Source organism: Branchiostoma belcheri, unplaced genomic scaffold (genome assembly GCF_001625305.1).
Source record: "Branchiostoma belcheri isolate BF01 breed outbred unplaced genomic scaffold, Haploidv18h27 scaffold35, whole genome shotgun sequence".
Taxonomy (NCBI): Eukaryota; Metazoa; Chordata; class Leptocardii; order Amphioxiformes; family Branchiostomatidae; genus Branchiostoma; species Branchiostoma belcheri.
Window position 1 is genome coordinate 105,745 of NW_017803965.1, and position 11,833 is coordinate 117,577.

Sequence of the window (11,833 nt, forward strand, 5' to 3'; positions counted from 1 at the left end):
AAGCCCCACTCCATTGTTTTTCTTCTTCAGTCCACCTCAAAGAACGGTCACATTTTAGGGCAAAGGTCAGTAATAGCGCAGGCGCAGAGGGCCCAGTTCTAGTATATAGAGATGGCAATGTAATGTAGAGTGTAAAGAAGTCTTTTTCTAGGGAAATGTTGTTGTTTTGGACTTGGATGTTATAGGTAAGGGTTGTAGTATTTTCATTTTGGTGAAAAAACAGACTTGCAGCCATGCATGTGTTGTCTGGCTGGCTGAAGAAGATATAGGTTTACATGCGGTCATCAGCTGTCTAGAGAGGTCAGGGGTCACTTTTCAATGTTCGGCTAGAATTCTCACATGGTTTAGGTGCGTAGGATTTTTTTTTCATTTTTTGGGAATGGAGACTTGAGAGGTTGGCCTACCCTGCCAATGTATGTTCTTCAAGGTCTAAAACTCAGGTATATGAATTTTGACCACGTTGTTTTGACATAATTCCCATATATTAACATAGGAAAGCCCTATTACTGTGCTGTGCCCTGCATAGGCCGCTGTACGATTTTGATCACATTTTTTTTCAAGCAGGCTGTGATCGAACAAACCGCCGAAAAATCTAAGATAACCTTTTCGCATCAAGCCAGTTGTATTTGAAATTTGCAAGACTGTCCCAACACTAATACCTTCAGTTTGCGATCGAGCGACGAATAGTGAGCTGTCCTTTTCACTGTCCTTGCCTCTTGTATGACCTGCATATCTGTTGGCAGATGTTTCGTGTAAGATATCACGAAATAGCCGGTATGTATCATTGCAATGCCGCTCAAGTCTGTCCTACTGACCGGTTGTTAATGATAGTCATGTCCCGTTGATTGAGTGGGTAACAGACCAGCAGACTTCCCCTGCCGTCTTTGCTCGCCTTTCTTTTTAATTTGAGTATCTGCCATGTGACGCGTAACGGTACGGTGTATGGGGGCCAGAACCCAGAGGTCCTCTGTTCGAATACAGCTGCCATGTCATCGACCTTGTGCTCTTGGTAAAGGCACTTCGCACAACTTTTCTTACTCTGCCCAGGTGCAAATTTAAGAAAGAGAACCTGACTTCGGTTGGGGAGGTAGAAGGCGATAAAAGGACAGGGATGAGCTCTGCCTTTCAATACCGTGCCCTTAGAAGCAGTGGATGAAAAGCCCACTGCCCCTACGGCCTCAAAGGCTAAGGGACTACCTTTACCTTTTACCCTGTTTACGACTGTTGCGGAGGCCGCATGTGATGATCCTGAGAAAGGCGTTCCTGAAGTCCTTGTTGAAGATGGTGTAGATGACGGGATTGGCAGCGCTGTTGCAGTACCCTATCCAGAAGCAGAACTTGAAGACAACGTCAGGCACTCTGCACGACTTGCAGGCGACCACGATGGGGTAGAGCTGGAAGAACGGGTACCAGCACACGATGAACGCCCCCATGACGAGCCCGATGATCAGTGTGAAGCGCCGCTCCTTAGACTGTAGTATCTTCAGCCTCTCCTGCCCGGGGCTGCACTCCTCCTTGCGGTTCCTGTCGAACTGCAGCTCCAGTTTGGTGCCGACTCGCTGCAGAACTTTGATGCAGTTGCTCTGTGCCTGTGCCTGGAGGGAGCTGTCTTCCGTCTCGATAGCACACATCGGGCTGACGGCGAGCTGTTGTGCCGGCGCGTCGAATTGCTTTCCGTCACCGTTCTCTTGGAAGATGTCTGCGCCATCTTGGCCACACCTGCACCCACTGTCGTTTTCACCTTTTCCAGTAGGCGGCGCTGTTGAGACGGTTGCGGTCTTGCAGGCCTCGCCGTTTCTGCCTCCCGGCTTGTTGGGTGATGTTGACGGGCAGTGAGCTGTCGGGATACGGCCATCTACCCTGTGCGAACCCACGCCGCTATCGGTGCTAAGCACCTGCATACGGATCATTTGCGGTGGCTTCAGATGTTTGACGTTCTTGGCGTTTGTGACATCAGCCGTCTTCTTCTTCTTTATCATCATCTTCGGGGTCACCAAGGGTGTTCTTTGCCGAGACGCTACGGGAGTTGCCGGCGGGCAGACGGTCATCTTCTTCTTCCGGAGGTGCGCCCGCGTGGCCACGATCAGACAGATGTAAGCCACCACCATGACGATAAGCGGGATGTAGAAGCTCGCCGTGGCCGAGAAGGCGACGTAGCCGAGGGACTGGTGCAGGGGGCAGACCGGGACGGCGCCGTGCTGCTCGTGGGGCTCCTCCCAGCCGAACAGCGGCGGGACAGAGATGGCGGCCGCGGTGATGTACGCTCCTGCGATCAGGAACCCCTGACGGCGGTTGATAGTGGGGCTACAGGAAACAAACAAAATATCAGATAGTGGGACTACAGGTAGTGAGGCTAAACAAAAACAAACAAAATATCAGATAGTGGGGCTACAAGAAACAAACAAAAATGTTAGATAGTGAGGCTAAACAAAAACAAACAAAATATCAGATAGTGGGGCTACAGGAAACAAACAAAAATGTTAGATAGTGAGGCTAAACAAAAACCAACAAAATATCAAATATTGGGGAAATCTGTAACACACCAGCCTTGCAAGCACGCGGTGTGGCAGCAGCTAGCTATATTACACCAAGGACATTATTATGTCCTTGATTACACCGAACGACACCTTACGAGTACACCCAATCTTTGCACATTTAATTGCGAATAGTTGTTTAAAGCTTTCTAGTGATGATGCCCCTACTGTGCTTTGTAGCAACGAGTTCCACTCTACAATAGTTCTTGGAAAGTACGATTTTTTTAACACCTCAATTCTTGGTTAATAATGCTGAAATTTGAAGTCATGGCTGTTTCGTGATCTTTTCTGAGCTGCTATTAGATACTTAGTAGTTGGTACTTCCACCAGTTTATAAATTAGTCATTTTGTACATCATCGATATCCATAATCTGGTCTGTCTTCCAGTGACGCCCACTAGCTTTAGGTTTCTTTTCGTTACCTGCTGTAGGCGGTTGGGTTGACCACACAGCGGTAGCGCTCCAGGGCGATCAGGCACAGGTTGAAGATGGAGGCGGTGCAGGCGAACACGTCCATGGCCAGCCAGATCTCACACCACACCGACCCGAACGTCCAGGTACCCAGCAGCTCATATGCCAGCGCGAACGGCATGATCAGCGTACCCACCTGTAATAAGGTATGAATAAATGGATGAATGAATGAATGAATGAATGAATGGATGACTGAACGAATAGATGGATGGATGAATGAGTGAGTGAGTTAATTAATGGATGGATAGATGGATGAATGGACGGATGGATGAATTAATGAATTAATGGATGAATGGATGATTGAGTGAATGAATGAATAGATGGATGAAAAAAAATGAATGAATGGATGGATGAATGGATGAATGAATGAATGAGTGAGTTAATGGATGGATGGATGAATAAATGGTTGGATGAATGGACGGATGGATGAGTGAATGAATGAATGGATGAGTGAGAGAATGAATGAATGAATAGATGGATGAAAAATGGATGGATGGATGAATGAATGAATGAGTTAATTAATGGATGGATGGATGGATGAATAAATGGTTGGATGAATGGACGGAAGGATGAATGAATGGATAAATGGATGAGTGAGTGAATGAATGAATATATGGATTTAAAAATGAATGGATGGATGGATGGATGAATGAATGAATGAATGAGTGAGTTAATGGATGGATGAGCAAAAAAATTAATGAATGAATGAATGGAAGGGGGAATGGATGGATGGATGGATGAACGAATGAATAAACGAATGAATGCTCTATGTAAATGTCGAAAGTGATAATGCCTCTTAAAAGCAATTGGCAGACATTGTCAAAATTCTGCCTAGCTGTAAACATATCGCCCTTATTTACATCTGTTTATTTTCAATACGAATTAAAGACTTACCAGGAGGTCACTAGCCGCCAATGAAACCAGAAACCAGTTCTGCGGATGACGTAACTTCCGCTCGGTGACGACAGCTATGCATACCTGCAACATAAAGGTTGACGTAATTTCCGGTCTGTGACGACACCTCTGTATACCACAACATAATTGATGACGCCATGTCTACCCCGTGGCGACAGCTATGCAAACATGTAACAGAATGGATGGCGTTAATTATTTTTGATCTCAGACGATCTGTAAAGACGTGTTCACGCCTTTGAGCGTGTTCAAAGGCGGGCTTGCCGCATCATCCTGGGAACCACCGACACAGGATATGAACACGCACTACAACACCTTGGATTGTCATCACTTGCCGAGAGAAGAGAACTGTTGTGTGTAAAGTTTGCTAGGACACTTGTGAGGTCAGAGTACAGGGACTGGCTACCTCCACAGAGATCACAAATAACTGGCCGTAGTACTAGAAACAGCGAGATGCTAGACTGTCCGAGAGCAAGAACAAATAGATACAAGAACTCGCCCATACCGTTTATGGTCCAGCTCCTCAATAACTATGGATTGAACCCCTGACTGTTGTTTTTCTAAAATGTAGTACACTGTTTCTGTATCAAATGTTGTCTGTGAAAGTTATAATGTATGGAACATGTATTTTTATTGGTTCGGTAATCGTACGCCTATATTGATTGCAAACCTGTAGTTTTTAATATACTAATGTTTTGTAAATTGGTCTATAATTCAGTTGTTTTTAACTGCGAAGAACCAATAAATCCATCTTGAAACCTCTTGAAGACACCGTCACGTCAGCTATGATAGCCAAATATGGCATCCCGAAAACTAGCGGCTACTGCCCATCTAAAAACGTTGCGTCCAGTAACTTTATGCATCCACCGTTATTAGTAAATAGTTGATTCTATGATATAGATACCTCTACTATATGGCGTAGATAGCTGATACTATGATATCCTTTGTCGGCCTTTTCAATGGCTGTAGCCTTGAAGTCTTATCTTTGAAATCTCTTGAAGCAACAGAACTTTGCATCTCTTGATCTCTCGTCTCTAGCTTTGTGTTTTTTTGCATAGTACGTTTGATTTCCTTTTGTGTTCACCCTTTACACATTGAAAATGGCCGCCACTACAACACGCCAGCCTTTGAGGCGGCACAACACAGTATTAGCCCTATGGGGATTTCTATAGTTAAGGACCCCAAAGTGACTCACTTCGACTCACGGAAAATCATACTAGGGTGCACAAGCAAGGTTCAGAATTTTGATATGTTTAATTTCAGGGTATAGTGTACAAAATATGTGAAAATGAGCTTAAATTTGCCGGCTAGTTCTCTTCTCGCGCCCTCTTTTATTAGCGCCACTGCGGAGGTCATGGAACTGCAGCCGACGCACAGTACTAGGCGGGACAAGTATCCAAGCGCAAATCTACTCCGACTAAACACGCACCATAATCCAACTTTTACAGTCTCAAAACTGACGTATTCCTCTAACATTTACCACAGGTTCTGTCTCGATGCCATGCACAAAACAATCTCTGCACCCTTCCCTAGTATTGTGTAGCACTACTTTGTGCCCGGACTACTTTTGACTACGGGGTTCGCCCATGAATACTGTGTTGTGCGGCCTTGAGCTACTGGATCCATTCTGTGACAAGACGCACTCGAGTGAACTTACCGGGGGATAGTCCGTGGCAAAAAAGTGACGAAAGGGTTTTGAGGGTCCGACTTTGAGGTGACATTTCTCATAAACTGCCACGAAATATCATTAAACATTAACATGGCTGAAGAGTGTAAGAAATGGTGATTTTGGGGTAAAAATTTCTTCTGGCTCCGAACCTTACTTCCGGGTATCCTTGCGCGCCAAGTGTAATCCGCCCGTTTGACCTAGATTTCGCTCTGCGCCTTCCTAGTAGCGGATTTGCAACCCCTCGCGCTGTGGACGATTAAAAAAATTACAGTGCTAGAATTTTCTTTATAATTTACTCGGGTATAGTCAAGGTTTGGGTCTTTCTGCCAGCATCAGTCATTTCTGCCGGAAAATTTTTTTCTATGGGATTATCCTACGTGAAAATTCGCAATTTTGTGCATTAATTTTGGAGTGAAAATAATGTTTTTTCCGTTGATTTTACAAAACTAAAAAGGTTGAAGAAACCAAACTCAGCTGGTCTTGTAGCTGAAGGGATATCCTTTCGTCCCATATACAGTTATTCTCCTTCCGAACTACTCCACGGCAGAGACGGTCGCTAGATTTGAGGGTGTGCAGCTTCGAATAGAAACGCCAAATAAACTGGGGTGTGCCCCCTTACAGGCATCCAATGCAATTTCAGGGCGGCAACAAAGCAACTAAATATTCTAGATGAGGAAATTTGACTGATATTAACATTTACTGCTATTTCTTAGCATGTTTTGTTCATCGTATTATACTTGAAACATTTGAGAGGGTCTAAAAACAAGCTACGTTAGCACATTTTCGTACATGTGTACCGCCCATAAATAGCTAGAACTGGTCTTCCATTTACTGTCAGCAGCAGATGTCGCAAGCTTTGCCTTAGGCCACACCAAGTAAATTTTATGGATGACGTCCGCGCGCGCATAATTGATTTTGGCCTGTTCCTAAAAAAAAAGAAATTCCGCTTCCTGTAACTATGAACAAAGAGTCACGACAGTGCCACAAATCGTCAGATTGACGTGAAACCCGTAACGCGAAAATAAGACAGGACGACAACTGCTGTTCCACCTGATTTATTGCTGTTTTGATGATGAATAAAAGACTTCTTACTTGCTACACTGTGCCACCTCATTCAATTTGTGTCCTAACATTTGTCGTCTCATAGTATATTTCTAATATAGGCATCTTGTTTTTAGGGCCCTTCTTGTTTTTTTCTCGCCCTCTCGCATTAGATTTAGGGTCTCCAAAGGACGTCATCCATAAAATTTACTTGGTGTGGCCTTACAGATACTAGTATACTATGGTATACGGTTCATTCAACTTACTACATTAAAAGAATGAACAAAAAATTGAATTGACTTTGAAAATCCAGTTTTGCCACCATGAAACTCCGCAATGCTGGAGTCTATTAACGTGTGGTAGGATTGATAAGCGTATAGATTCATAGTCCGCGCATTTCCCATTAACGTGTACGTCAATGCGTGACAGTGTGGATAAAAGGGTCCATCGTGCAAACATCGCGTTATGCTATTTCCACCGGTGCGTAGGCGTCGGACCCACTAAACCCACCTGACACCATGGCGAGGTGTTCGCACTACTCTGTGCATACCATCCAAAAACAGGTTTCTTGGGCCGGCCCTTGTCGTCTTAATTTGCCAGACGATCTACAGCTTCAGTCATTCTCTGTGGGTCTGGATGGGCAGCGCCTCTCGTGGCTGGTACAGCCGATTCTCGCCTGGCAGGCTCTGCCGCAGAATTGGCAACAGTACAGGCTTCGGCTTATTACCACCATCGCGGAGGCTATTTTTCAGTGGCGTTTATTCGCAAACACACAGACAAGTGCACCCAGACTGTGGACAAAAGACTACAACATGCACTGCTTAAAATTCGACTTTTAATTATTTATACTAAGTACACTTTAAAGTATGAACAAAGGTTGCTTTCTTTTTCAACGGAGCCTTTACGTGTGTTTTGTTTTTATTATTCCAACATGTATTCATAAGACACTTTAACGACATTTTTTTTTCAACATATCTTAGACCGCCAACAACACAGAGGACAATTTCAATGCTCAATTACTCAGCGTGCTTTAAGATAGAAGAAGAACTTTATTGCGCAACAGATGTAGCAGGTACAACGTATGGCAAAGTGATACATACATAGTTTGTGGTGTTAATTAACATACACATATGGTGGTGTTGAGAATATCTAACAGTTCTACTAACTGTAATAGGAATCTGGTCTGCTTCATAAACAATGTATAACAAAAGAGAGACACTAATTAAGCAGACCTAGGTTGAAATCTCCCAGTACCGGACCAATATTGTTTTTAATCACTTATATATCTAATGTATAACTGCGTACAGCTAGTATTTGTTTAAGTTGTTTGTACCTAGTTTGTCAATGTCCTTTGTTTGTTTAGCCCACCTTATTGTTTAATTGTTTTTAAACCTGTGTACGCAATTCAGCGGTTTAAACGCTGCCATGTACAAGGATTGTTGTCAATAAACTAATAAAAAACTAATAAACAAAAACTAATCTAACTCTATTAATACAATGTAGTAATAAATTGTGTCAGGAATTAATTACGTTTTCTCGTTTTGTCATGGAATTGTGTACAAATTGGCCTACATAAGCCGCAAATTTTTCTGCAGTACTTAATATGATTGATTAGGAGAAAGAAACTCACCAGTATGTTTCCTACGATGATCATGACCATCACGGTTGATGCCGCCAGACCGATGGCCACCTTGGCGGGCAGACTGTAGGCTGAAGCGGCCATCTGCAGCAGCATGTCGGTGGCCGTTTCGTTCACGATGGCGTCGCTCTCGTTGGACATGGCGTACTAACTTTGGCTAGCTATATATCCAGATGTTTTTGCACTGAAACCAAATGTCCGGTGGTTTTCAGAGATTGTTTGCCGAGAAAGGATACTGTAGAAGTCCAAACATTCTTGCAATTTACTGAGAAAATACGAAGACTATAGCAACTCCCTGCCTGAGTCAGATCGTTCTAGCTATAGCAAGCTGTTTTTGAGATGAAACCAAATGCCCGGTGGTTTCAGCGATAATTTGCCGAGAAAAAACACTGTACAAGTCCAAACGTCCTTGCAACTCTCTTAGAAAACCACAAAGATAAATTTTCGCTTCCTGTGTGAGTCAGATCAGCCTTTTTTCTTAATCAGCAAAAGACCGTGGGTGTCCATGGCACGTACGTAGGTAGTATCCTTCACATTAATTCGGATGACGCAGATGTGCCGAAGCGAGGTTTTGTCAGCCAATCAAATCCCTCTTTTTCTTATTTCTGACGTCCAAAAGGATGCTTTTGACACAATAAATATTCACAGGCAGCTGTTATTTTACCAAGTCCCCTTCGCGGTACATCACTTAAAACCATCTTCACAACCGTTCATGACCGTGAGCAAGAGCATCCTGAGGGCACCTGAAAGAAGAGGAGTATGCTAATCATTATCATTGCACGCAAAGTGAGCTGAAGGTTACGGGTTTTTAAAGCATACTGCAGGTGTATTATTTGTAGCGGATCTGTAGCAAGGGCTACAAGTCTGTTGGGTAGGCACCGGTAATTTGCCAGGAAATTGCATTTCATTTCATGTTTTGGTATACACCGGCAGTTCCCTAACAAGGAAAATAGGAAGCCAATAGTAATACCTGGGGTGAAATCCCTGCGACACTGGTTTGCCGTCCACAAACTATGATACAAAAAGCTGATAAAAATGAACTAGAAAGATGACATTTGCAAAGCAAATGCATAATGTTTACCTTCGTATATGGTCTGCTCTGTTAATTCTTACTCATTCACATATATGGTCAGACAGGAGTCTAAATCCCTCCTACTATAAAATTGCAACATGATGTAACCCAACACCAGTTACCATGGTGAGAGACGGCTGGTTCAGGCCATTGATCGTTTTGGTTTGGAGAAGAAGAAGAGGAGGAAACAGAGCAAAAACAACATGTTTTCCTTCTGTAAACATAAAAATGAATCAAGAAACCGGATAAATTTTCAGACGTTTCGGGTAGCATCCACCATCCCTCAAAAAATGACCGGCACTATCAGATTATTCAGAAGCCATTCCGGAGTTTTGAAAACCAATATCCTTTTTGTCGCGTGTCTGTGCCTTTTGAAAGACGATGCCCACCTACAGGCCTTTATTACCGCCCCCGCTACACCTGAGCCTCACTCAACACAAAATAAGTTTGAAATTTGATTTCTGTGACTGCGTGGAAAATTGCATTACATTATATGTCATTGAAAGGCTCCTCTAACAACCTCTACAATGATATTCTGCTTGTTATTATGGTGCATTCATGGGTTACTTATATGAATGAAAGACCTTTATTGTACATTTGTGCTCTAACAAGCTAAGTACAGGTCATGGATCGGATAGACAAGGAAAAGGATACAGCAGTTGCACTTAAACTATACATACTAATGTGATCTACTATTTACATGTTCAACTTCTTCTCGCTTCTTGACGCAGTTATAGATGTACGAGCATATGGAACCAATAATACATGATTTGTCAAGTTTCATAAGAAATCTGAATTTTTCTGCTTCATTTAAATGTCCAAAGCTGGGGAAATTATAAGAATATAGGAAATTAGGACACCACCATTAGGGCGTTGTTAGTTTGTTGAAGGCTTGGCTTTTCAAACCGTAACTGCCTACTCCTGTAAGAGAGAAGAAGCCTTACAAGTGGCATGGGCTACACAACTGAAGTACAGGATGATTATAATGAGGCCTCTTCCAAAAAGTGGTACATACTGCTTTCTCTGCTTAGCATTTAGGAAAGAGTATGGGAGTTAAACACATCACTACCAGTGGACTAGTCCCCAGTGGACTTTCACAGCTGTGTGGGGCAAAGGTCACCAATTGGCGCATGCCCAGAGGACCCAGTCTGAGACTGGGACTCAGTTTTGATTGAGTGCTGTCAAACCAACTGAAAACAGCCTTTTTCTTGGTATGTGTGGATAAATGCTGGCATTTTCCAGCTGGGGAGTTATTTCTATTTCTATTAACTTGAAAAAACTGGCTGTTAGTGTTGTTTTGGCTGCTTGGTAGAGTTCTAAAACTACTCCCATCTTCTTGTCTTTTGGTGGTCTTCATGGGGGTCAGAGGTCATGCTGCCAGTGTTTGCATTTGCCGTGCTATGTATCGCTGGTCAAAAAGTTAAATTTTTGGACTAAATGGACAATTTGGAAGTTGGACTACCCTGTCAGTGTGTGTTTGCAATAGTTGAACACTCAAGTAGGTGATTGTTGACAGCTCAGTTCTTAGATGTTTTCAAATAGTATATATTCCAATAGGGGCTGGAATCAGTGGGCTGTCCCCTGTGGCCCAGGGCTATTGAAAACGTAGATGAGCACTTCCCTATGCGTCACTTGATACCGGACGACTCTTTAACTAACTTAACTCTTCCAAAGACTCCCGGCTTTTAGGCTCAGTTTTCATAAAGGAAATATTATACTAATCACCACCATACTGACGTCAGGAAGCCGAGTGAAAAATAAATTTTGCCTATAAGAGGAAATCTAATTCTCCAGGGGAGTTTGGCCACCATAGGGTTCCATTTACCAGTTATTTACGCTTATTTTTGTAAAAAAATGTATAGTTTTTGTGAATTTTTATTCCATCTTATATTCACATCTCATGCAAAGAGCAAAGGTCCCACCTCTCAGTGCGATTGTAATGAAAAGAAGATTGAGCTTTGCTGGACATGTGTGGAGACTCCCTGACCTCAGAACCACAAAAACAGCTCTAACATGGAAGCCAGAAGGCACACGCCCGAGAGGGCGGCCTAGAGTCACCTTACGGAAAACACTACAAAATGATGGGGTAAAACTTGGACTTAACTCACTTAAGGATATGGCAGTAGTAGCGCAAGACCGAAACCTTTGGAGAAAAAAAGGCAGACAAGGAGTCGACCTATGCAACAAGGTTGCGGGAGGATCTAAGGTCTAAGGTAAGGTTATATTCACAACTGCTGCACCTACCGGTACACATAAATGGAATAAAATTTGAGTTAAATGTGAGTCGAAGTTGTCTTTCAATCACGCCCCGACCACTGCTATTGAACTACTCCCAACCACCAGCCAACCAGTCTCCAACCATGGCCCGACTTTAACCTCCTGTCCAACCATGTTTTTAAAGTTTTGAAACATTTGGCGGCTGTCGCAGCCGAACAGTATCCAACCACCCCCGAACACCAGCCAACCACAGCTGACCTTGCTCCCAGCAAACCACGA

General features: G+C 43.3%; 1 protein-coding gene across 1 annotated transcript; it reads right to left on the reverse strand.

The window, feature by feature from the left end:
• Positions 1-717: 717 nt before the first annotated feature.
• Positions 718-8,406, reverse strand: LOC109475745 (alpha-2B adrenergic receptor-like). The gene is made up of 5 exons (XM_019776507.1): positions 8,257-8,406; positions 3,899-3,982; positions 2,956-3,140; positions 1,896-2,304; positions 718-1,670 (listed from the first exon to the last, which is right to left on the reverse strand). The coding sequence occupies exons 1-5, from the start codon at positions 8,404-8,406 to the stop codon at positions 1,200-1,202; spliced, it is 1,299 nt and encodes a 432-aa protein (XP_019632066.1). The 3' UTR covers positions 718-1,199.
• Positions 8,407-11,833: the final 3,427 nt, after the last annotated feature.